We start from the raw sequence: 27,430 nt of genomic DNA, 5'->3' as shown, positions 1-27,430 counted from the left end.
ATGTTAGCATTGTCGGCACCTTTTGTGTTAAATATCTGATATTTGTGTTGCCCTCACTGCCTTATGTTTCTTTCTTCTGTATTTCTTTCCTATTGTACTTAATAAGGGCACCTAGCCCCTTTGCCTGATGTTTGTTTGCATGATGGAGTTAAGTACAGAAAGTGTCAAACATCAGAGGGTATTTTCTGTTTCCAACCTACTGGTGATGAAGTTTAAAAGTGGGCGGAAATCTGCATTGATAATGTTGAGGGTCCACTTATCAACCAGACTCTTATTGTAGACCCCACTCATCCGGTGTCTTTGTATTTGATACATGTGTGTTATTTGATGTTGCCCAGGGTCATGGTTTTGCCCCTAAATACAGTTTTGTGTGGCCTCCCCTAGATTTGCAGCGTAATTATACCAAATGTGCAAAAGTATATATGCCTGTATAAACCTGATGCCTTTAAGAAAATGCCCCTATGAGGAAACCTTCACTAATGGTGGAGCCTGTCCTTTATAGGAATGTGTCTCGTGGGCCTACCTACAAGAACCCTCATAAATACCCAGCCAATTCCCCCTCTGCCTCCCTACTATAGGTCCTAGCTCCGGCCCCTTGTGTACTACAAGCACTGCAATCCCATGGTTTTTACTATCACTGACCCAAATAACTGGAATGCCAATGTCCAAGTCCAGAAGGCCAGAGACCGCATGGCATTGTAAATTGATGGTAAAAGATGAAACCCAGGTACTGTTGTATATAGCCGTAATTGTATCCTGCTCACGTGCTTCTGTCCATCACTCTGTGGTGTTTCCCCCAGTTTATGAAAGTAATGAAAGGTAGATACTGAGATATTCCTGTAATCACTAGAAATCTGTTTATATAGTTTGCTGAAACTATAGGTCAGACTCTTAATGTTAGCAATTGTTTTGTATGAGGAGGGACTGGTATGGGGAGAACAGTGGCCATGGAAGGCAAAGCAGCTGGACATGTTAAACCTGACTTCACAGAACCTCACTTTTACGTCAGGTCCACGACCTTCACGATGGGCCTTGCAAACCTCCATTGTTGCTTCCCACTGTCTTCAGTGCCCTTCAGACACTGCTTAATGAAACCTCCTATGAATGATGGCCAGCTCCTGATAGTCGATATTGGCTCTGTGATCTGTTTGCCTACTCTTGGTTGCCTGCTAACTGAACTGGTACATGTGTACTTGGCATGATCCGCCCCAGCTTCTTCCTGTTACCGCTGGCCGATGGTAAACACCTGGGAGCCCCTGTATTCGAAAACAGGGGTCGCCAAAAGCGGACTGTACTGCAGAATGGATCATTGCTGTTTATGGACCTGCCACATGGGCCGAGGATGACACCTGGGGCTATCGGACCCCAATCTATATGCTGAACCTTCTTCTACAAGCTGTACTCGAACTGATAATTAATGAGACCGCCCGAGCTTTGAGTACCATTGGCAGAACGAATGCTAAAATGCGCACTGCTATCTATCAGAACTGCCTAACTCTAGACAGAAGGTGGTGCCTGTGGCAAATTCAACCTCTCCAACTGCTGCCTTGAACTTGATGATGATGGTAAAGTGATTGAGGAAATTGTGGATCGTATCACCAAACTGGCTCATGTTCTGTCCAGATCTGGTGTGGCCTTACTGCAGACTGGCTCTCTGGTACATTTCGGCTCCTGGTTGCCCTTGGTTCAGCAATGAAGACCATCTTGCTGGTTGCCGCCCTGTACTTCTCTGCTCCTTTGCTGCCTGCCCTGTGTGGTCCCCATAGCCATAAAGCTGCTCCACCGAATTGTTGACTCTGCTGTTGACCGTTCCACTGCTGCTATGGCCCTTGCGCTTCCCAAGTATCGACCAGTCCCTACAACTGATCCTGACCTTCCGCCTTCTTGTACTTTATCAGGCTCGTCTCCTTCCTCTTTCAATTCAACTAGCCTGAAAGGGGGGGACTGATGGAGTCTGGGACTGGTTTTTCCTAAGTGTTTGAACTAAGTTTTCTCCTTTAATAAAATGCTGAATTATGTTTAGCTGCAGACCTAACTTATCTGCTGTTCCAGCCTGCCTGCACTGGGTGTTAGCTTGGGCATTCTAACTTCTTATGGCTATCTCAGCATAAACGACTTGTAACAGAAAGGACTGCAGGGCTTAGATAAGTGACCTGCTAATGACCTGCTAGTTGTGAGCTTAGCACCAATGATTGTTAAGAAAAGTAACACGTGAAAAAGTTTTTTTCTAGAATTCAGTTGTATAGCCAGAAGAATGTATAAATATCTCTGTAACTTCCTGTTTTCGGGACTTCTGAAGCCAGCTTGGAGCTCAGGAGTCGCATATGTATGCTAATAAACATCTGTGCTTTCTTCAAGTCTCTAAGTTTTGTGGCTGCCCAAAGTGACCTTTCAAAGCCAGTGAAACCAGATGACAGGCTGGCTGGGTTCCTGTGGTTCAAGTTTGGTTGTTCAAGTTTATTTTTCTGTTCTGGATTTACCTACCTTTAAACTGACACAGCTGCTAGATCTGATGCAGCTCAGTGAATGTTGCTAAACCAATCTGCCCTGATGAAAAGGACTGTGTAAAGAATTGCTAAGAAAGTCCAGAGGCAGGGGACTGTAGGCTAAGGTGGGACTCAGCCAAAACCTGGAAACTGGATGTTGATGTTTTGTTCTGGGTGAGCAGCCTTTGTTTGCCTCATGGAAATGAGGGCTTGTTTTGAACACTGCTGAGCTGAAGCTTATTTCTTTTTGCAGGATGAAACCTGTGCTCACAATAAAACCCTTTGATTTGCTACATCCTGTCTGAGACTCTTGCCTTGCATGCCTTCTTAGGATGTTAAGAAGCCAAGTAAAGTCCTGAAGGGTCCCCTGGTAGTAGAGGACACGCCAGGTCAGAGTATTGTGTCACGATCCCGGGGCTCACAACGCAACGCCAGAGCACAGGTGTGACAATAGGAATGACATACATTGTTTGAAATATCTGTATGAAAATGCCAGGAGCCTAAGAAACTAGATGGCAGAGTAAGAATATATTGTACTAAATGAAAGATAGATATAATAGGCATCTCTGAGACCTGGTGGAAAGAAGATAACCAATGGGATACTGTCATAACCGGGGTACTAATCTAATCTAATCTAATCTAAAGCCTTAGGTTTGTAATACCGCATCATCTCTACATTCGTAAAGCTCGACACGGTTAACAAGAGTTAGGGTAGAAAGGAACTCCAGTGGAGGTTTTAGATTCGTTCAGTTTCATCTGCACAGTGTGGGCCCCAGGATTGAAGGTTTGATATATATTGATGAGATATGTTCGCCGAGAGGTTGATGAGGTTCCGGTCGGTCTCGAGGAGGACAAAGATGTCGTCTGCGTAAGTGTAGAGTGTTTCAAGGGGGGAGAGATGGAGGAGTTTAAGGGTAGGACATATAAATGTTGAACAGGATAGGAGAGAGGAGGTTGAGCCTTGCGGGACTCCGACAGATCGGGTTCCCAAAGGGAGGAAGAAGTGCCCTTCTGTTGACTAAGTAGGAGCGGGAGCGTAAGAACTTCGAGAACCAGTCAAGGACTGTGAGGTTTTATGCCTATCTCGGTAAGTTAGGTAAATTAGAATATCATGATGGACAGACATCAAAAGCTGCAGAGAGGTCGAATTGAAGAAGGACGGCGAACTTGTTGCAAGAATGGAGATATTGAACTTTGAGATTAAGGAAGTCAGAAGGGATTCGGTGCTGAAATTGGGATGGAGAGCCCGTATTGGTAGGGTTGAAGAATGGTGAATTTCTCAAGGTAGGACGATAGTTGAGTGGATATGATGGACTCTAGCATCTTGGTAAGAAGGGGAATGTTAGCTATTGGACGGTAGCTGGATGGTGTGGAGGGGTCAAGCTCAGGTTTTTTCATTAGTGGGTTTAAGGAAATATGGCCCATTCTGGGAGAGAAGACCGAATGGAGGGCATAGTTTTAATGAGAATGTAAAGAGATGAGATGACCTGAGGGGGAGTGTTACTCGTAGAGGTAGGAGGGGAAAGGATCCAAGATACAGTTGCAGGATTTCAATTTGAGGCAGAGATTATAGACCAGGGATTCGGAAACAAGTTCGAAGGAGGACCGGCTAGTGACATGTCTCCCAGGGGCAAGAACAAAGGACATCACCGACAGAATCGAGAGGATCCTGGAAGGAGCGGAGACAGAGGAGACAGCGGTGATAATCCGCTTGGAACAAACGACGGTCAGCTAGAAGAAATTAACAGCAGGACTACACTAAACCGATGCAGTTCCAGAACCCTGGGAGGAAGTTGAAGCTGAGGACACGGAAGAGTAGCTTTCTCAGAGATCCTGCCAGTACCGAGGGCAGATGTAAAGGAGGCAGACCGAGCTGCAAGCCATAAACGCATGGCTGAGGAGATGGTGCTAAGAGGAAGGCTTCCACTTTGTAAGGAACTGGTCAACTTTTTGGGTAAGAACAAGCTCTACAGAGGGACGGACTGCACCTGAGCATGACAGGAACCAAGAATGCTGGCAAATAACATCAAGAGCACAATAGACAAGGCCTTTAAACTGAGGAGAGGGGGAAAGCTGACAGTCGATCTGGTGTCGACACTTCGGGAAGGAATATCAAAGGAAGATACTGAAAGGGAAAAATGCAAAGTAGGCCTCCAAGGGCAAGCGGAAAATTGCGAAAAAAGGACTCAAAGACGAACTACAGGAGTTCAAGGAACAAGTGAAATTAGATGAGCGAAAAGAAGGAAAAACAGCAGGAACTAAAAGGACATGCAGAAATGAGGAAGACAGCTGAGGACAAAGAAATCACACCATGGGAAGGGGGAAGAACAAAATGGGACCTCAGGGGCTGGCACCCCAAGAAGGGGGACGACAAGAGAATCAACCCACAAGGAAGAACAACAGGGAAAGTAAAAAACCAAAACTTAAATTGCTTAGTACGCCAATGCAAGGAGTCTACGGACCAAAATGGGAGAGCTGGAAGTCATGGCCAACAAAGAGGACCTATGACATAATTGGAATCACAGAAACATGGTGGTCTGAGGACAACAAATGGGACGTAGTACTACCAGGTTATAAACTCTATAGGAAAGACAGGACATGTAAGAAGGGAGGAGGAATAGCGCTATACATAAAGGACTCCATTCACTCGACCAGGATGGATACGGCAACAAGGGCAGAAGGTTTGGAATCGCTATGGGTTAAGTTACCAGGAAGAAAGGGAGCCGACACAAAATTGGGACTTTATTTATCGCCCACCTGGACAGCCAGAAACATAGTGACAATGACCTAGAAGCAGAATTGAGGCAGGAATGCAAAAGCGGAAGGGTGACGGTTATGGGAGACTTCAACCCACCCTGGGATAGACTGGAGCATTGGACACTCCAGCAGCGCGAGGGAAACAAAGTTCCTGGAGGCTGTGGAGGGATTGCTTCTTGGAGCAGCTGGTCCAGGAACCGACACGAGGAGATACCACTCTTGACCTAATCCTCAACGGTCTAGGGGGACCCGCAAAGGAGGTGGTAGTAGTAGGGCCACTAGGAAACAGTGATCACAACATGATCCAGTACAAACTAGAAATGGGAACATCAAAAGTGAAGAGAACCACAGCGATGGCACTCAACTTCAGAAAAGGGAACTATGAAGCTATGAGGAAAATGGTGAGGACATAAACTCAGTAAACAGCTCATGGAAGATGGAGACCGTAGAGAAAGCCTGGTCCCTACTCAAGAACACGGTGCAAAAAGCACAAAACATGTACATCCCCAGGTTTAGGAAAGGGCGCAAACAGAATTCAAACAAAAAACAAGGTGTGGATAACAAAGGAAGTGAAGAAGGGCGATAAGCGACAAGAAATCATCATTCAGAAAATGGAAAAAGGACCAAACTGAGGAAAAACCGGAAGGAACACAAAAAACACCAAAAAGAGTGCCACCGAGCGGTTAGGGGAAGCAAAAAGAGAGTACGAAGAGAAGCTGGCTGGGGAGGCGAGAAACTTCAAACCGTTCTTTAGGTACGTGAAGGGGAGGCAACCGGCAAGGGAGGAAGTGGGACCGTTGGATGATGGAACCAGAAAGGGGAGTGGTAAGAGAGGAAAAAGAAGTAGCAGACAGGTTAAAACAAGTTTTTCTCGTCGGTCTTCACGAGCGAGGACACATCCAATGTACCAGAACCTGAGGAGATTATAAGTGGGGATCTAGATGAAAAGCTGGAGCGAATAGAAGTAAGCATGAGGACGTCCTACGACAGATAGATAGATTAAAAAAGCGACAAATCACCGGGCCCGGGATGGAATCCACCCAAGGGTACTAAAAGAACTGAGAAAGGAAATAGCGGAAACACTCCAGCAAATATGTAATCTATCATTGAAAACTGGGGAGATCCCGGAGGACTGGAAAATAGCAAATGCCACGCCTATCTTTAAGAAAGGATCAAGAGGAGACCCGGGAAAACTACAGGCCAGTGAGCTTGACTTCGGTTCCGGGTAAGATGATGGAAGCATCTGCGAGCACATGGAAAAAAATGGGCAGCTGAGGGAGAGCCAACATGGCTTCTGTAAGGGAAGGTCTTGGCCTCACAAACTTACTACATTTCTTTGAGGGAATAAACAGCCAGATAGACAAAGGGGAACCAATAGACATAATTTACCTCGACTCCAAAAAGCTTTCGACAAGGTACCCCACGAACGGCTGCTTAAGAAGCTGTGGACCACGGAGTGGAGGGGGATGTATACCGATGGATTAAACACTGGTTGGCGGGCAGAAAATCAGAGGGTTGGAGTGAAGGCAAATACTCAGACTGGCAACGGGTCACGAGCGGAGTTCCGCAGGGGTCAGGTGTTTGGGACCGCTCCTGTTCAATATATTTATAGACGATCTGGAGACAGGGACGAAATGTGAGGTTATCAAATTTGCAGATGACACCAAACTCTGCAGCAGGGTTTGAACCACGGAAGACTGTGAAAACCTGCAAAGGGACCTAACGAAGCTGGAAGAGTGGGCCAAAAAGTGGCAGATGCGTTTTAATATAGAGAAATGCAAGGTCATGCATGTTGGGAAAAAGAACCCGATGTTCAGCTATACAATGGGGGGAATATTGCTAGATGTAAGTACCCTTGAAAGAGACCTGGGTGTGCTGGTGGATACATACAATGAAAGCATCAGCACAATGCGCGACAGCCTCAAAGAAAGCAAACAGAATGCTGGAGTATCATCAAGAAGGGTATCACGACCAGGGACAAAGGAAGTCATCATGCCACTGTACCCGTGCAATGGTGCGCCCGCATCTGGAGTACTGTGTCCAGTACTGGTCGCCGTACCTCAAGAAGGACAATTAGCATTGCTTGATGGGGGTCCAGAGAAGAGCGACGAAAATGGTAAGAGGTATGGAAAACCTTTCGTATGCCGACAGGCTAGAACAGCTGGGGCTGTTCTCCCTGGAAAAGAGGAGACTTAGAGGAGACATGATAACAAACTTTCAAGATCCTGATAGGCATAGATAAGGTAGACAGGGACAGATTCTTCAGGACTGTGGGGAAACAACAAGTACAAGGGGGCACTCGAAGAAACTGAAAGGGGGATAGGTTTAGAACCAATGCCAGGAAGTTCTTCTTCACACAGAGAGTGGTGGACACATGGAACGCACTCCCGGAGGTTGTGGTGGGCAGAAGACACTACAGGGATTCAAAGAAGGTTTGGATAAATTCCTGAAGGAAAAGGGGATTGAGGGATACAGATAGAAGTAAGGATAGGTTTTTTAGGGCAGGGAACAATGACAGGTCATGGACCTGATGGGCAGCCGCGGGTGCGGACCGCTGGGTGCGATGGACCTCTGGTCTGATCCCGGTGGAGGCAACTTCTTATGTTCTATGTTCTTAAGACCAGGATCTGTCTGCTGGGATACGGTAGGAGTCTGTTGGGATAGGGTTGGGGTCAACTGGAATCAGAGATTTGTAGGAGATTGCAGGTGGGAAGGAGCGCCTCAAGGTGGAGACCTTATCGTTGAAGAACTTTGCTAGAGAATCGGCTGAGGGGGAGGAGGGAAGTATGGAGTCATTTTTTGGAGGTTAAGGAACACCAGATGTTAAATAATGTGCTACTCATGATTGTTGGATTTGGAGATTTTGTCACCGTAGAAGTTTTTCCTTGCTTTTTTTAGAACAGTATTATAGATTTTAATGTTGACCCTCCAGAAGAGTCTGTATGTAGGGGATTTAGATTTTTTCCATTTTCGTTCCAGAGCATGGCATTTCTATTTCGTTCTCTGTGGTATGGGAGGTACCAAGGGGCCTTACGGGAGTAGGAAATGGTTTTAGTGGAGAGAGGGGCGAGGGAATGGGAAGGTGGACTCGGAGAGGGCGACCCAATTTTGCCAGTTAGATTCTGGTTCTGCAGGTTAAGGGATGGGGGAAAATTTGTCGAGAAAATTGATCCAGAACAGATTACTCGAGATTTTTTTACGGAAAGTAATAGAATTTGAGGTGTGGGATGGGGGCCCGAGATGTGACATGAAAATGGGGAGACAGAAGGCCCTAGGTAGTGGTCGGACCAGGGGACAATTTCCCAGCGAATGTCGTCAGTTGAGGTTTTGTGAGTAGTAAGATCTAAAAGCTGATGAGGTCTAGTGTTGTGGCCTTTTTCGTGGGTTGGGGAGAGCTGTGGGGGGGGAGCCTAAAGCGGAGAGGAAGCTATTAAATTCGGATGTATCCTTGTTGGTGACATCGTCAAGGTGGAGATTGATGTCTCCAATGATCAGTTAATCTATGAAATTTGAGGAAGGCGTTTGGTTATGGTTTCAAAGACGAGTTCAGAGGAATTGTCCCAAGGGGCATGTGGGCGGTATAGAAGCAGGATACCCAGAGGATGAGGGTGGAATTCGTCATTGACTGAGGCTAACATGTATTCTAATGAGGAGTGGCTGCCCTTTTCAAAGAGTTGAACATCGAAGAATGATTTGAAAGGAGGGCCAGGCCGCCTCCTCTTCGGTTGGTTCTGGGAGAGAGAGAGGCCTTGCTAGCCGTGGGAACAGAGTTCGTTTTGAGTAAATTGGTCATCTTTTGTGATCGAAGATTCTGTGATGAATAGGAATCCGGGGTCAGAATCCTCGAGTAGGTCCTTCAAGATTTGTATCTTATTGCAAGCGGATCTGGCATTGCAATAGAGTGTTGGGACTGGGGTGAGGCAAGGTTGGGGGGAAGTTGGAAGCGAGGACAGGTTTTAGAGAGGCATGGTTGACTTTGCGAGGGTTTTTGTAGGATGGGTGGTGTTTGGGGCGAATGAGCATGGGAATTCTGAGGCCAGAGCAGATATTGCGAGCATTTGTAGAGTCGAGGAGGTTGGGGGCAGGGGGTGTCAGGCAGTGGTGAAGAGTTTGAGAGAAGAGAAGAGTAGGAGAAGAAGGAGCCATGAAGGTGGCTTACATGATGAGAGATTAGAGATCTATGGGTTAGATGACCTGTTTGAGGCGTGTGAGAGTAGGTTAAGGATGGAGGAGCGACTAGGTAATAACGTACTAGGTATCAGCACAAACATATTGGACAGATCTAGTAAAGCGTTTCTGAATTGGAGTTATTCTGAAAATGATCTCGTGGAAGGGGATGAAGATAATCTGGCTATCAAATCGGTATTCAAATTAGCATAGATTTTTTGGATACAATAGGCATTTAACATATTAGTTAAATTGACAACAATTAATTGACAAAAATTAAGTAGACAGCAAGCATTTAACAGATTATAAGATTCAACAGGTATTTAAGATAATTTTTTGATTACTTTTGCTTTATGTATATATATATATATTTTTTTTTTGAGAGCTAGTAAATTAACTTTACAGTTGGATGGGTTCACGATTATGCTTAACGATGAAAGATTTCACAATTAGACTTAAACATGGGGTAAGTTTCCCCTGCTGGCTCGAGGGAGTGGGCGGAGCGGTGCTTGAGACCCGCAGATGTGGCCGCTGTTTTCGGTTGGCGATAGCCCACTTGAAGGGAGAAAAGTTTCCCCTGCTTCCCTTTCAATCTCACCTCTGCTGGAACGGGGGAGGAGTAGAGATGAGGCCAGGTGCCCTGCTGGAAAGGGCTCCCGAAACTGGCCGCTGGTGTCGAGTGCCGTTAGCGCTGCTTCTCTTTAGTTCTCTCCCCTGCTGGAACGGGGAGGGGTAGGAGATGAGGCAGGTGCCCTCTGCTGGAAAGGGCTCCCGAAACTAGCCGCTTGGAGGGAGAAACTGGCCGCTTGAAGGGAGAAAAGTTTGAAGGGAGAAAAGTTTCCCCTGCTTCCCTTTCGATCTCACCTCTGCTGGAACGGGGGAGGAGTGGAGATGAGGCCAGGTGCCCTGCTGGAAAGGGCTCCCGAAACTGGGCGCTGGTGCGAGTTGCCGTTAGCGCTGCTTCTCTTTAGTTCTCTCCCCCTGCTGGAACGGGGGGGGGTGGAGAGGATGGCCAGGTGCCCTGCTGGAAAGGGCTCCCGAAACTAGCCGCTTGGAGGGAGAAACTGGCTGCTTGAAGGGAGAAAAGTTTCCCCTGCTTCCCTTTCGATTTCACCTCTGCTGGAACGGGGGAGGAGTGGAGATGAGGCCAGGTCCCCTGCTGGAAAGGGCTCCCGAAACTGGCCGCTGGTGCCGAGTGCCTGTTAGCGCTGCTTCTCTTTAGTTCTCTCCCCTGCTGGAATGGGAAGGGGGTGGAGATGAGGCCTGGTGCCCTGCTAGAAAGGGCTCCCGAAACTGGCCGCTTGAAGGGAGAAAAAGTTTTCCCCTGCTTCCCTTATATTGCAGTGATAAGGTGAATCGAATTGGTGGAGGTATAGCATTATATGTTAAGAAGGGGCCTTGAATCAAATTGACTAAAAATTATATAGGACCTTAAACACACCTTGGAATCCCTATGGGTAGAAATTCCATCAGTAAAGAGGAAAGGATAGTGATAGGAGTGTACTACATCCACCTGACCAGGATGAATGGACAGATGCTGAAATGTTATCAGAAATAAGGTAAGTTAACAAACTGGGTAACATCAATAATAATGAGTGATTTCAACTACTCTTATATTGACTGGGTATGTAACATCAGGGCATTGCTAGAAAGATAAAATTCTTGATAGAAATCAAGGACTGCTTTATGGAGCACGTGACTCAGGAACTGACAAGACCTAGTTCTTAGTGGAGACATGAATTGGTGCAGGAGGTAATGGTTGCTGGGCTGCTTGAAACAGTAATCATAACATGATCAGATCTGTATAATCCCTGGTATAAGGTCATACAGGAAAGTTTAAAACAACAACCATTTAACTTTAAAAAAGGAGACTATGATAACATGAGGAGAATGGTAAAAAAAGAAACTTAGAGGGAGCAGTTGCAAAGGTCAAAATTTTTACATCAAGCATGGATGGTTATTCAAAAATTAAATACCTGTCCATGTATTAAAAAAGAGAAAAGAAGACCAAATGGCAGCGGTGTGGTTAACGAGTAAGGTGAAGGAAGCTATTAGAGTTATAAGGGAATTCTTCAGAAAGTGGAAGAATTGTAAACAGCATAAGAAATGGCAAGTCAAATCTAAGGTGCTAATAAGGAAGGCAAAGAGAGACCTTTGAAGAAGATTGCACTGGACAGCAAAAATACACAGTAAAACTTTTGTAAGTTTTATTTAAAATAAGACACTAGGAATGGATTAAAAGGGGCTTCCAGGGAAGACAAGACCATAGCAGAGAGTATTAAATGAATTCTGTGCTTCGGTTTTCACCGGGAAGATGTGGGGAGTGCCAGTGCCAGAAATGGTAAGCAATTCTGATGAATCAGAGAAACTCAAACAAATCTCTGTAGCACTGGAAGATGTAATGGGTTAATTTGACAAACTGAACAGTAGCAAATCACTGGACCAAATGGTAAACATCCCAGACTGCTGATAGAATTGGAAAATGAATATGCATATGTCATTTTTCTTTAATATCCAGCATAGTACCAGAAGACTGGAGGGTGACCAATGTGATGTCAATTTTTAAAAAGGGTTCCAGAGATGATCCGGGAAATTATAGACCAGTCAGTCTGATGTTGGTGCCAGGCAAAATGGTAGAACATATTCATATGGATGGTTTAATGAGGAGAAAGCCAACATGGATTTAGTCAAGGGAAATCTCGCCTCACCAATCTACTGCATTTCTTTGAAGGGGTAAATGAAATGTGGAAAAAGGTGAGCCCGGTTGATATTGTATATTTGGATTTTCAAAAGGCATTCTGCCAATGTACCTCATGAAAGACTTTGAGGAAATTAGAAAATCATGGGATAGGAGGTGTAATGTCGTATTATGGATTAAGAATGGTTGAAAGAAAACAGGAGAGTAGGTTTAAATGGTCAATATTCTCAATGGAGAAGGGTAAATAGTGGGGGTCCCCCAGGGGTCTGTGTTGGGACCACTGCTTTTAACATATTTATCAGTGATCTAGAGATGTAAATAACTAGTGAGATAACTAAATTCGCTAATGACACAAAGTTGTTCAAAGTTGTTAAATCACAAAAGGATTGTGAAAAAATTGTAAGAGGACCTTGTGAGACTGGGAGACTAGGCAACAAAAATGGCAGATGACATTTAATGTGAGCAAGTGCAAAGTGATGCATGTGGGAAAGAGGAACCTGAACAATAGCTGTGTGATGCAGGGTTCGATGTTAGAAGTCACTGCCAAGAAAAGGATCTAGGTGTCATTGTTGAGGATATGTTGAAATTCCCTAGCTCAATGTGCGCAGCAGCAGCTAAGAAAGCCCAACAGAATGTTAGGAATTATCAGGCAAGAAATGGAAAACAAAGATGAAAATGTAAATAATGTCTTGTATCATTCTATGGTACATCCAAACCTCAAATACTGTGTTTAATTCTGGTCGCTTGTATCTCAAAAAAGATATAGGAATTTAGAAAAAATACAGAGAATGATAAAAGGGATGAGATATTTTCCTATGAGGAAAGGCTTGAAGAGATGGTTCATGGGGATGAAATGATAGAGGTCTATAAAATACATGAGTGGAACAGAAAGGGTAGATGTGAATCGCTTGTTTACCTTGTTCCAAAAATACTAGGACTAGAGGGGCATGCAATGGAAGCTACAAAGTAGTAGATTTAAAACAACCGGATAAAATCTTTCTCCACAAAATGTGTAATTAAACTTTGGAATTTGCCCTGAGAGCCAGGCAAGCAGCAGCCAAAAGCGGCGAGAAGCAGGAGAGAGAGTCGGAAAGGCAGGAGAGAGGAAAGGAGGAGTAGCAAGGAGGGAACAGAGGCGGAGAAGAGTGAGGGGCAGTGGCGAAAGGTAGCTCTGCCCACCCCTCTGACTTTCGGACCTCGGAGCTCCAACTTAAAAGGGGCGGAGCCAATGGCGCTCAAGCCATTCGGCGTGCATCGAAGGCGAGCGTTAAAGGCACTCACCTTAGCAAGAGCGCCTTTGCAAAGGGCCTTAAGAAGGGGCGAGTCACTATACAAACAGCAGAAGAACAACCGCAGCAGTCACAGAGGAAAGCCAGAGCAGACACAGAGGAAAACCAGAGCAGTCACAGAGGAAAAGCCACAGCAGACGCAGTGAAAGCCACAGCAGACGCAGAGGAGAGCCAGAGCAGACACAGAGGAAAACCAGAGCAGTCACAGAGGACAGCCACAGCAGCCGCAGAGGAAAGCCACAGCAGATGCAGAGGAAAAACAGAGCAGTCACAGAGGACAGCCACAGCAGACGCAGAGGAAAGCCACAGCAGACGCAGAGGAAAGCCACAGCAGACGCAGAGGAAAGCCACAGCAGACGCAGAGAAAAGCCACAGCAGATGCAGAGGAAAGCCAGAGCAGTCACAGAGGAAAGCCACAGCAGAAGCAGAGGAAGGCCAGAGCAGTCACAGAGGAAAGCCACAGCAGATGCAGAGGAAAGCCAGAGCAGTCACAGAGGACAGCCACAACAGATGCAGAGAACAGCCACAACAGACGCAGAGGACAGCCACAGCAGACGCAGAGGAAAGCCAGAGCAGTTTAGAGGACAGCCACAGCAGACCCAGAGGACAGCCACAGTAGACCAAGAGGACAGCCATAGCAGACCGGCAAGTGGGCAGCAATGGAAGCAGCAGCAGACAGAAGCAGGAAGTTGAGCTACCCAGTAAGTTGAGCTGCCATATGTATGACTACCTCCTCTCTGGGAGGCTGTCTTATGTATGCACTCAATGTGGGGAACTGGAAAGCCTGAAGAAACAAGTCAGACTCCTGGAGGGCAGAATACTGGAACAGGAAGCACTTCGAGCAGTGGAGGAGGAGGACAAGGATGCAGAGAACGTCAAGACAGAGGAAACCATTGAGGAAGAAGTCTGGGAGTTGGAGAAGTCCATTGAGGAGGCATACAGGGAGGCCGTGGAAAGTCACCAGCAACAGTGGAACTGCTGAGATTCATCTACAGAGAGGGAAGACCATCTGGAGGACAATCACAAAGAAGAAATGGGAGACACAGCGGCGAGATCTGGAAACAGCAGAGAGAACCCACAAGCAGACAAGTCCGGTGCAAGTCAACGCCAGGATGTGGGAAGATGGAAATGCACAGAGGACATGGACCTACGGATGCAGAGATGGTCATACACCAGGGACACAGATCTGCGGCTAGAGAGGCAAGAGAAGAAAGAGAGGACAGCAATAGTCATGGGGGACTCCATCATCAGACAAGTTGACAGCCACATAGCTGGAGGAAGACAGGATCGGCTGGTGACCTGCCTACCAGGAGCCAAGGTAGAAGACATAGTGAGCCGCATCGACAGGATCATCAACAGCGTAGAAGAGGACGATACCTTGGTGGTAATCCATGTGGGGACGAACAACATGAGCAACAGGAACTACAACAGGGAAGTACTGAAGGACCAGTTCCAGATGCTAGGAAGGAAGCTGAAGACCAGAACACAGAGGTAGAATTCTCGGAGGTCCTGCCGGTACCCAGGGCCGACGAGAAGAGGCAGACGGAGCTACATGCAGTCAACGCATGGATGCGGTGCTGGTGTAAGGAAGAAGGATTCCACTTCGTGGGAAACTGGACTACATTCTGGGGGAAGAGCAAGCTATTCAGGAAGGATGGACTCCACCTCAGCGGAGATGGAACAAGGCTACTTGCAAGCAACATCAAGAGAGAAATTGAGAAGTTTTTAAACTAGGAAGAAGGGGAAAGCCGACAGTCTACTGAGAGTCGATGGTTCGGAAAACCGGTATACCAAAGGATACCGTGCATGAAGATAGCAGGGAAGACTCATCGGATCATAGGAAAGACATAAAACCTGACGGATTGAAAGAGACACAAGAGGGAAGGAAATGCAAGAAAGTGACAGGCCACAAACTCAAGTGTATGTACACGAACGCAAGGAGCCTAAGGAATAAGATGGGTGAATTAGAAGCTATGGCACAAAAAGATAACCATGACATCATTGGCATCACGGAATCATGGTGGAATGAGGAAAACATCTGGGACACTGTGCTACCGGGATACAAGCTCAAAAAGGTGGCAGCATTGACCTATAAGTCAAAGAGGGAATTGAGTCTACCAGAGAGAACACACCGGAATCAAACAATAAGGTAGAGTCTCTATGGGCCAAAATTCCGGGAACAAATGGAACGGAAAAGAAGATCGACATCTACTCCCGATCCCGGGGCAGTCCAAGAAATTGATGGAGAAATGACGGACGAGAGATTAAACGCAACTGCAAAAGAGGCAACGCAGTTATTCAGGGGTGAATTCAATTATCCGGGGATAGACTGGAACCTAGGCACCTCCAGCTGCCGGTAGGGAGACCAAGTTCCTGGATGCTATAGATGATTGCTTCCTGGAACAACTTGTCAAGGAAAATACGAGAGGAAATGCAGTTTTGGTCTTAATTCTAAATGGACTACAAGGACCGGCACAAGGTGTAGAAGTAGAGGGGACGCTGGGAACCAGTGATCATAAAATGATCTGCTTCGACCTGGACACGGGGGACGAAACATCGATCCAGAACGATGGCCATGGCGCTGAACTTCCGAAAAGGGAATTACGAAGGGATGAGACTCGTGGTGGGAAAGAAGATCAAGAAGAGGATAAGCACTGTAAAGACATTAGAGCAAGCATGGTCCCTTTTTAAGGACACAGTCACCGAGGAGCAAAATCTATATATACCACGTATCAACAAGGGATCCAAGAGGGAAAAGGTGGAAACATAGCAGTGAAGGAACTGTAGCAGTGAGGGAAGCAATCAGGGGCATGAAAACTTAATTTAAGGAATGGAAAAGGTCAAAATCGGATGAAAACTGGAAAAAACACAAACAGTATCAATGCAGGTGCCATAAGGCGGTAAAAGGGGCCAAAAGAGACTAGCCAAGGAGCCGAAAAACTTCAAGCCGTTCTTTTGATATATTAAGGGGAAACGACCCGCGAAGGAAGCGGTAGGGCTGTTGGATGACCGAGGAATGAAGGGACTACTAAAGGAGGACAAAGTCATCGCCAACAAATTGACCACATTTTTTTTGCATTTGTGTTTATTGAAGAGGATATACGCAACATACCAGAAGGGTTGACGGTCAGTCTAGAAGGTGTATTCCAGCAGATTGATAGGCTTAAAAATGATAAATCCCCAGGACCGGATGACATCCATCCGAGGGTAATCAAGGAACTGAAAGGGACTATAGCTGAACTGCTTCAACTAATAGCCAATCTGTCGATCAAATTGGGAAGGGTTCCAGAAGACTAAGAAAAGTTCGAGGGGGTGATCCGGGAAGCTACAGACTGGTGAGTCTGACCTTGGTACTGGGAAAGATGGTAGAGGCGTTCATAAAGGACTGCATCATTGAGCACCTTGACGGACATGATCTGATGAGGACTAGCCAGCATGGCTTCAGCAGAGGAAGATCTTGCTTGACGAACTTGCTGCACTTCTTTGAGGGAGTAAACAGACAGATAGACAAGGGTGACCCAGTTGACATTGTATATATCTGGATTTTCAGAAGGCTTTCAACAAGGTTCCGCATGAACGACTACTTCGAAAAATTGCGAGTCATGGAATTGAGGGTGAAATACTCACGTGGACTAAAATTGGCTGGCGGATAGGAAACAGAGAGTAGGAGTAAATGGACAACACTCAGACTGAAAAAGTGTCACCTGTGGAGTGCCGCAGGGTTCGGTGCTTGGACCCGTGCTCTTCAACATATTCATAAAACGATCTGTAAATTGGTACGACGAGTGAGGTGATTAAATTTGCAGACGATACGAAGACGCAGGAGGATTGCGAACTTCTGCAACGTGATATAAACACGCTTGAGAAATGGGCCGCGACATGGCAGATGAGGTTCAACATAGATAAGTGTAAGGTGATGCATGTCAGTAACAAAAATCTTATGCATGAATACGGGATGTCCGGAGCTGTACTTGGAGAGACCCCACAGGAAAGAGACTTGGGAGTAATGGTTGACAAGACGATGAAGCCGTCCGTGCAATGCGCGGCAGCGGCAAAAGGGCAACATAATGCTGGGAATGATTAAGAAGGGGATCACAAACAGATCGGAGAGGGTTGTCATGCTGCTCTACTGGGCCATGGTGCACCCTCACCTGGAGTACTGCGTCCAGCACTGGTTGCCATAAATGAAGAAGGACATGGTACTACTCGAAAGGGTCCAGAGAAGAGTGACTAAAATGGTAAAGGGGCTGGAGGAGTTGCTGTACAGTGAGAGATTAGAGAAACTGGGCGTCTTCTCCCTTGAAAACAGGAGACTGAGAGGGGACATGATAGAAACATTCAAGATACTGAAGGGAATAAACTTAGTAGATAAAGACAGGTTATTTACCTTCTCCAAGGTAGGGAGAACGAGAGGGCACTCTCTAAAGTTGAAAGGGGTTAGATTCCATTCAAACGTAAGGAAGTTCTTCTTCACCCAGAATGGTGGAAAAATGGATTGTTCTTCCGGACATTGTTATAGGGGAAAACACCCTCCAGGGATTTAAGACAAAGTTGGACGGGTTCCTGTTGAGCCAAAACGTAAGCAGGTAGGGCTGGTCTCAGGGCACTAGTCTTGACCTGGGGGCCACCATGGGAGCAGACTGCTGGGCACGATTGACCACTGGTCTGACCCAGCAGCGGTAAATTCTTATGTTCTTAGAGAATGTGATGAAATCAATTAATTTAGCAGGATTTAAAAAAGGTTTGAATAATTTCCTAAAAGAGAAGTCCATAGGTCATTATTGAGATGACATGGAGAAATCCATTGTATATTCTTAGGATAAATACTATTTTACTATTTGAGATCTAGCTAGGTGCTTGGGACCTGGGTTGGTCACTGTTGGAAACAGGATACTAGGCTTGTTGGCTAGTTAAACAGCTTTGGTTAGTTCTGGCTAGTTAAATAGCTTTGAATATTATGGGAGAAACAGTTTATAAAGTCACCAATCTCGTTTCAATAGCTATAATTTGTAAATGATTATAAAACATTAAAACCTGAAATTTTTTTTCTTCGTTCATGAAGTTCTCAATTGTTTCTTCCAGGTATGCTTTGCATTCTGTCAAGGCAGTGGAAGTCTTGTCAACTTCTTCAGCTTTAAGCTTATTCTGTTCCTCTTGTTCAACAATCTCTTCCTGTAATTTCTGGATTTCTGTATCTTCTTCCTCAATATTCTTCTTCCTGTGAAAACAAAAGATTGTGATTTCTATTATGGTACTTTCCATTACCTTTATTATTTATTTATACTGAAATTATTCTATAAAACAGAGAAAGGTACACACCAACTGTAGGAAAACAAGCCAGAAATAAACAAATAAAAAATGCCACAAATAACCCCCCCCCCAAAAAAAAAAAAAACATTATCCAAGAACACGAAAATAAATCCAGAATATCTAAAGGCTAAAGCAGAGGGCAGCCACACAATACCAAAAGTCCTAGATTTCAAACGTACAGATTTTAATAAATTGGGAGAGTACCTGAAGAAAGAGCTGTTAGGATGGGAGGACATAAGAGAAGTGGAAAAACAGTGGTCTAAGCTGAAAGGAGCTATAAAAATGGCTACAGAACTTTAAGTGAAGAAATAAATAAAACAAGAGAAAAAGGAAACCAACGTGGTTGTCTAAACTAGTGGCGGAGAAAATAAGGCAAAAGAAGTGTTCCTGAATATAAAAAACCCAAGAAGAAAAGTACAGAAAGGACTACCGGGTAAAACTGAAAAAAGCCAAGAGGGAGATACGCCTGACGAAAGCGCAGGCGGAAGAGCAAATGGCTAAAAATGTAAAAAAGGGAGACAAAATTTTTTCAGCTATATCAGTGAAAGGAGGAAGATGAAAAATGGAATTGCTAAACTAAAAGATGCTAAGAACCAATATGTGGAGAGTGATGAAGAAAAAGCAAACGTGTAAAACAAATACTTCTGCTTTGTGATCACAGAAGAAAATCCTGGAGAAGGACCAAGGTTGTCTGGCAAAGTTACACTAGAAAATGGAGTAGATTCTGCGCCGTTCACAGAGGAAAGTGTTTATGAACAACTTGAAAAACTGAAGGTAGACAAAGCGATGGGACTGGACGGGATCCATCCCAGGATACTGAAGATGCTCAGAGAGGTTCTGGTGGGTCCTATTAAAGACTTGTTCAACAAATCTCTGGAGACAGGAGTGGGTCCTGGGGAATGGAGGAGAGCGGAAGTGGTCCCTATTCACAAAAGTGGTCACAGGGATGAAGTAGGAAACTACAGGCCGATAAGTCTCACTTCGGTTGTTGGAAAAATATTGGAAGTGTTGCTGAAAGAAAGAATAGTGAACATCCTAGAATCTAATGGGTTACAGGATCCGAGGCAACATGGCTTTACTAAAGTTAAATCGTGCCAAACTAAACTGATTTGAATTTTTTTGATTGGGTGACCAGAGAACTGGATCATGAACAAATGATAGATGTAATTTACTTAGATTTCAGTAAAGCCTTTGACACGGTTCCTCATAGGAGGCTGTTGAACAAACTTGAAAGGCTGACGTTAGGACCCAAAGTGGAGAACTGGATTAGAAACTGGCTGACGGATAGATGCCAGAGGGTGGTGGTTAACAGAAGACGCTCGGAGGAAGGAAAGGTAAGTAGTAGAGTCCCTCAAGGTTCGGTGCTAGGGCCGATCCTGTTCAATATGTTTTTGAGTGATATTGCTGAAGGGTTAGAAGGAAAAGTTTGCCTTTTTGCGGATGATACCGAGATTTGTAACAGAGTAGACACCGAAGAGGGAATGGAAAACATGAAAAAGAATCTACAAAAGTTAGAGGAATGGTCTAAAATCTGGCAACTAAAATTCAATGCAAAGAAATGCAGAGTAATGCATTCGGGGATTAATAATCAGAAGGAGCCATATATGCTGGGAGGGGAGAGGCTGGTATGCACGGATGGGGAGAGGGAACATGGGGTGATAGTGTCCAAAGATCTAAAGGTGAAAAACAGTGCGATAAGGCGGTGGCTCCTGCCAGAAGGATGCTGGGCTGTATAAAGAGAGGCGTAACCAGTAGAACAAAGGTGTTGATACTCCTGTACATGTCGTTGATGAGACCCCACTTGGAATATTGTGTTCAGTTTTGGAGACCGTATCTGGCGAAGGCCCCAAAAGACTTGAAGCGGTCCAGAGGAGGGTGACAAAAATGATAGGAGGTTTGCGCCAAAAGACGTATGAGGAGAAACTGGAAGCCCTGAATATGTATACCTTAGAGCAGGGGTGTCAAAGTCCCTCCTCGAGGGCCGGAATCCAGTCGGGTTTTCTGGATTTCCCCAATGAATATGCATTGAAAGCAGTGCATGCAAATAGATCTCATGCAGATTCATTGGGGAAATCCTGAAAACCCGACTGGATTCTGGCCCTCGAGGACCGACTTTGACACCTGTGCTAGAGGAAAGGAGGGATGGGGAGATATGATTCAGACATTCAAATACTTGAAAAGTATTAATGTAGAACAAAATATTTTCCAGAGAAAGGAAAATGGTAAATCCAGAGGACATAATTTGAGGTTCAGCGGTGGGAGATTCAAGAGCAATTTAAGGAAATTCTTCTTTATGGAGAGGGTGGTGATTGCCTGGAATGCCCACCCGAGAGGAAAATGGTGACGGAGAGGAAAACGGTAGTGAAGGAAAACTGTGACGGAGTTCAAAAAAGCATGGGATTAACACAAAGGATCTAGAATCAGAAAATAATAGTAAATATTGAAGAACTAAGGCCAGTACTGGGCAGACTTGCACGGTATGGGATGTAGTCATACCAGGGTACAAACTTTACAGGAGAGACAGGACACACAAAAAGGGTGGAGGAATAGCGCTATACATAAAGGACTCCATACCCTCAACCAAAATGGAAACAGCAGTAAGGGAGGACGGCTTGGAATCAATATGGGTTAAGCTATCAGGAGGATCTGGAGCAGACATCAAATTGGGTCTATACTATCGTCCGCCTGGCCAATCGGAAGAAATCGACCGGGACCTGGAGACTGAACTGCGGCAGGTATGCAAGAATGGAAGTGTGGTGGTGATGGGGGACTTCAACTACCCTGGGATTGACTGGAGTATCGGGCACTCAAGTTGCGTGAGAGAGACCAAATTCCTGGAAGCCACGAGGGACTGTTTCCTGGAGCAGCTGGTCACAAAACCTACACGAGGAGAAGCTACTCTTGATCTAATCTTCAGTGGACTGGGGGGGACCTGCAAAGGAAGTAGCAGTATTAGACCCACTGGGGAACAGCGATCATAACATGATCCAGTGCAGACTAGAACTGGGATCATCCAGGGTGAAAGAACCACAACAATAGCGCTCAACTTCAGAAAAGGGATTATGATGCAATGAGGAAAATGGTGGGGAAGAAACTCAACGGCAGCACAAGGAAGATAGAGTCCGTAGAAAGCGCCTGGACCCTGCTCAAGCGTACGGTGCACGAAGCACAGAACCTGTACGTCCCCAGGTTCAGAAAGAGTGCAAGAAAAATCGAATAAAGAACCCAGCATGGATAACGGCTGCTGTAAAAAAGGCGATAAGTGACAAGAAAGCATCGTTCAAAAAATGGAAACAGGATCAAACGCAGGCCAACCAAAAGGATCACAAGGAAAGACAGAAGGAGTGCCACCGAGTGGTTAGGAAAGCAAAGAGGGAATATGAAGAGAGACTAGCGGGAGAGGCAAAAAATTTCAAATCATTCTTCAGGTACGTAAAGGAAAACAACCAGCGAGGGAGGAAGTGGGGCCCTTGGATGATGGGGATAGAAAGGGAGTAGTGAGGGAGGAAAAAGAAATAGCTGACAAGTTAAACGACTTCTTTACGTCGGTCTTCACGAGGGAGGACACATCCAACATTCCGGAGCCAGAGGAAATAGAAAATGGAGATCAAGATAGCAAGCTGGTCCAACTAGAGGTGAGCCAGGAGGATGTCCTCAGGCAGATAGACAAGCTAAAGAGCGACAAGTCGCCAGGTCCAGACAGCATTCACCCAAGGGTGCTCAAGGAATTAAGGAATGAAATAGCAGAGACACTTCAGCAAATATGCAACCTATCCCTAAAAACTGGAGAGATCCCGGAGGACTGGAAAATAGCTAATGTCACGCCCATCTTCAAGAAGGGTTCAAGGGGCGACCCGGGAAACTATAGGCCGGTGAGCCTCACATCGGTCCCGGGAAAGATGATGGAGGCGCTGATTAAGGACGGCATCTGTGATCATATCGAAAAAAATGGACAGCTAAGGTCGAGCCAGCATGGGTTCTGCAAGGGTAGATCGTGCCTCACAAACTTGTTGTACTTCTTTGAGGGGGTAAATAGCCAGGTGGACAAAGGTGAACCCATAGACATAATTTACCTAGACTTCCAGAAAGCCTTCGATAAGGTACCACATGAGCGGTTGCTCAGGAAACTATGGAATCACGGGGTGCGAGGGGAGGTCCACCGATGGATCAAAAACTGGCTGGCAGACAGGAAGCAGAGGGTTGGTGTAAAGGGCCACTACTCGGACTGGCGAGGGGTCACGAGTGGGGTCCCTCAAGGGTCAGTGCTGGGACCGCTCCTGTTTAACATATTATTGACGACCTGGAGGCGGGAACAAAATGTGAGGTCATCAAATTCGCAGATGACACCAAACTATTCAGCAAGGTTGAAACCACGGCAGATTGCGAGGATCTCCAAAGGGATCTTACGACACTGGAAGAATGGGCGAAAAAGTGGCAAATGAGCTTCAACGTGGGGAAATGCAAGGTCATGCATATAGGGAGAAGGAACCCGATGTTCACTTACAAAATGGGGGGATCAATGCTAGGGGTCAGTAAGCTGGAAAGAGACCTGGGGAGTGATGGTAGACACGACATTGAAGGCGTCGGCACAGTGCGCCACAGCCTCGAGGAAAGCAAACCAAATGTTAGGTATCATTAAGAAGGGTATCTCGACCAGAACGAAGGAAGTCATCCTGCCACTGTACCGGGCTATGGTGCGCCCGCATCTGGAATACTGTGTACAGTACTGGTCACCGTACCTCAAAAAGGACATGGCAATGCTTGAGAGAGTCCAGAGAAGAGCAACTAAACTGATTAAGGTATGGAAAACCTTACATACACTGACAGACTGAAGAAGCTGGGGCTGTTCTCCCTGGAAAAGCGGAGACTCAGAGGAGATATGATAGAGACCCTCAAGATCCTGAGGGGCATCGAAAAGGTTGACAAGGACAGATTTTTCAATTTGAAAGAAACCACAAGAACAAGGGGTCACTCGATGAAATGAAGGGGGACAGGTTTAGAACAAACGCAAGGAAATTCTTTTTCACACAGAGGGTGGTGGACACATGGAACACCCTTCCGGAGGGCCGTGATAGGAAATAGCACAGTACAGGGTTTCAAGGAAGACCTGGATAGGTTCCTGGAGGACCAAAGGGATTGAGGGGTACAGATAAGAGTAGTGGAAGGTTTAGAGATAAGTGTAGAGGTAGGTATAAAATTAGTCAGGGACCGCTGCTCAGGCAATATGCCTGATGGGCCGCCGCGTGAGCGGACCGCTGGGCGGGATGGACCTCTGGTCTGCCCCGGCGGAGGCGACTACTTATGTTCTTATGTTCTTATGTATATGGCCGTTTGGGGGAGGATGGGCTGGAGAGGGCTTCAATGACTGGGATGAGGTTGATGGACTGGAATGAGCTTTGATGGAGACTTCAGTAGTTGGAACCTAAGAACAGTACCAGGCAGAGCTTTAGATTCTTGCCCAGAAATAGCTAAGGAGAAGAAGAAAAAAAAAAAAAACCCTAACAAACTTTTAGATTGAATCAGGTTGGGCAGACTAGATGGACCATTCAGGTCTTTATCTACCGTCATCTACTATGTTACTATGTTACTTTAAAGGGTATCTTGAATTGGATTCTGTTGTTCACCAGTAGCCAGTGCAGTTGATCTAATAGTGGACTTGTCCTATCATATCAATTCTTTTTGAGAATTACTCTTGCGGCCGTGTTTAGTAGTACTTGGAGTCTCTTGCGTTCTTTTTCTGTAATGCCACCATATAGTGAGTTGCAGTAGTCCAGGTGGGGTATTAGGACAGATTGTGCTACTGACCTGAAGCTGGTCTCTGTTAGGACTAGCCTAATTGCCCTCAGTTATCTCAGTACAATTCTGGAGGCTGCACCTTCAAAAAGATATAAAAAGGATACTAAAATGGTATGTGGTCTTCATCATAAGGCATATGGGGACAGACTTAACGATCTCAAGCTGTATACTTTGGAGGAAAGGCGGGAGAGGGGAGATATGATAGAGATGTTTAAATACCTATGTAATGTAAATGCAGATGACTCGAGTCATTTGAAAGGAAACTCTGCAATGAGAGGGCATAGGATGAAATTAAGAGGTGATAGGCTCTGGAGTAATCTAAAGAAATACTTTTTATAGAAGCGTGGTAGATGCATGGAACAGTCTCCCAGAAGAGGTGGTGGAGACAGAGACTGTGTCTGAAATCAATAGGGCCTGGGATAGACATGTGGAATCTCTCGGAGAGAGAAAGTGATACAGTACTCCCCCGATATTCATTGGGGTTCCATTCCAGGAACCCCCGCAAATGTTGAAAAACTGTGAATATGATTTTTAGCAGGGGAAACAGAAGAGGGCAGCCAGAGAGGCAGGAGAGGGCAGCCGGAGCACAGGCGAGTGAAGGAAATCACTCCTGGTATGCTCCGACTGCCTCTTCCTATACTAAAGTCGGGCCTCACCAATCAGGAGCTGCTTTGACACCCAGCTCCTGATTGGTGAGGCCTAACTTTAGTACAGGAAGAGGCGGTCGGAGTATACCGCGAGTGATTTCCCTCACTTGCCGGCGCTCCAGCTGCCCTCTCCTGCCTCTCCAGCTGCCCTCTACTGTCTGGTCATTCACGGTCGGAAAATACCGTGAATGACCGGGATGGCGAATTCGCAGGGGAGCACTGTAATGGTTACTGCGGATGGGCAGACTAGATAGGCCATTTGGCCTTTATCTGTCATCATGTTTCTATGTTTCTATCTTAAAGAAGAACTTTTTCACTAGTGTGGTGATATGTATATTGTAGTTTAGGTTTGAATTAAGTGTAATTCCCAGTACTTTGAAGGAATTTTCTATCTTTAGCCTCTTATCTGTGGATAGTTCTAGTTCTGTGCTTGAAAGAGAATTACAATCTCTGAACCATAATATTTTTGTTTTAGATTTGTTTAGTTTGAAGAAGCTTTTCATCCTCCATGTACTTAGGTCATCGATAGTGGGTTTCAGGTAATTTAGGGTGCTAGTGGAGGATTCTTTGGCTGTACAGAAAATGAAGATATCATTGGCGTGGAAGATGTGAGCCTGGGTTGAGAGTAGGTTATTTCCCAGTACTCTTTGGTAGATGTTAAATAGCGCAGATGATATTGGTGATATCAACATAACCTTCCTTAAAGGGATTTAATGCACATTACACCAGTTTTATAAACTGCTACTCATAGCACTATTTATTATTATTTGTATTAAAGTATTTATATACTACTTATAGCCTAAGTGGTTTACATTCAGGTAATCAAACATTTTCCCTATCTGTCCTGGTGGGCTCACACTCTACCTAATGTACCTGGGGCAAAGGGGGATTGAGTGACTTGCCCAGGGTCAAAAGGAGCAGCATGGGATTTGAACCTACAACCTCAGGGTGCTAAAGCTGTAGCTCTAACCACTGTACCACACACTCTGTTCAGAATAAGGTGGTACTCCAAGTGTTGTCATGATGCTCTCAGGTAAAGACAAATTTACTTAAAGATATATTTTTTTTACACTTCATTCTATCTTTTTGATTGTTTTCTCTTAAGTCTTTTTACCCTGATTCTGGAAATGGTACCTACCAAATGCCAATCAAATTTAGGTATTATCACAGATTGAGGAGAAAATTACAAATATTATACCAGAGGTAGTGACAAATGCACACTGATATACACAATAAAGATGGTGAGTGAGACCCATTGCAACAACTCCAAAACAGCAAAAAGATCCCACTGTTCAAAGCATAAGATATAAAAAATGGGAGGAAAAGGACCTCAGAAACCTGCTTGATGACAGGGAATAAACCTCAGCCAGGTCTGACAAGATTCCACGTTTTATTCACTGATCCTGAAATTCTTCCCCCTTCCTTTTTTATTCTATTTCTTTTATATTTATTATAATTCTTTCTTCCTTTTAATATTAACTTTTATAAAATCTTTTCCACTGAGTCTTCTCTTAAAATTATATTAATTTGAATTACTGTTCAATGTATCTTCAAATTTACTTATCTCAAATGTTGCAAGCAGCCAAAGCCCAACGGAACCCGTTTCACCAAAATTGCTGGCTTTCTCAAGGGTTCACATAGGCTATTTTTCAGGATCAATGAATGAAATATGGAACCTTGCCAGACTTGGCTGAGGATTGTTCCCTGTTACCAAGCAGGTTTCTGTGATCCTTTTCCTCCCCTTTTTTTTACACCTTATGCTTTGAACAGTGGAATCTTTTTGTTATTTTGTAGTGACAATTGCCCCAAAACACACCTTAGTGTACACAACTCTAGTTAACACTTTCCACTTGATCCTCTCAGAATTATTGCACATTATAATAGAAGGGCTAGTAGCCAAACTCCTCTCCAATTATCTAGAAGACCACAACATACTCCACCCAGTGGCGTACCTAGGGTATGTGGCACCCGGGGCCCATCATTTTTTGACACCCCCCATGTAAAAAAATATTTTTTGTAATGACCATGAAACAGAATAAATGGTCAGAATAGAAACAGGCAGTGAAAATTTTCTTATATTCCAAACATAACATAACATAAATTATGTCTGAATTGTCATGACATCAGAAGTACATATGGAGTAGTTGCAGGTGATGCTTGGGACAGTTCTGATTGTGTTAGTTCAGTTTTATGTGTTTTTTGAATAGAAGGGTTTTTATTTCTTTTTGAAGGTTTTGCAGTCTGTGGTCAATGTCAATTGGTTGTAGAGTTGGGGGTCGA

The 27,430-nt window shown here is 45.2% G+C and overlaps 1 protein-coding gene across 3 annotated transcripts in view; it reads right to left on the bottom strand.

The window, feature by feature from the left end:
* The window catches only part of CCDC178 (coiled-coil domain containing 178), a 483,231-nt gene that overhangs the window by 370,276 nt on the left and 85,525 nt on the right, over window positions 1-27,430 (bottom strand). For all 3 annotated transcript variants that reach the window (XM_033935245.1, XM_033935248.1, XM_033935246.1), the window contains one exon: window positions 18,432-18,615. In XM_033935245.1, the coding sequence (XP_033791136.1) occupies window positions 18,432-18,615 (184 nt within the window). The remainder of the gene's footprint in view (window positions 1-18,431; window positions 18,616-27,430) is intronic.

This window comes from Geotrypetes seraphini, chromosome 2 (assembly GCF_902459505.1).
Source record: "Geotrypetes seraphini chromosome 2, aGeoSer1.1, whole genome shotgun sequence".
Lineage (NCBI taxonomy): Eukaryota > Metazoa > Chordata > Amphibia > Gymnophiona > Dermophiidae > Geotrypetes > Geotrypetes seraphini.
This window is presented reverse-complemented; position numbering and strand designations above follow the sequence as displayed.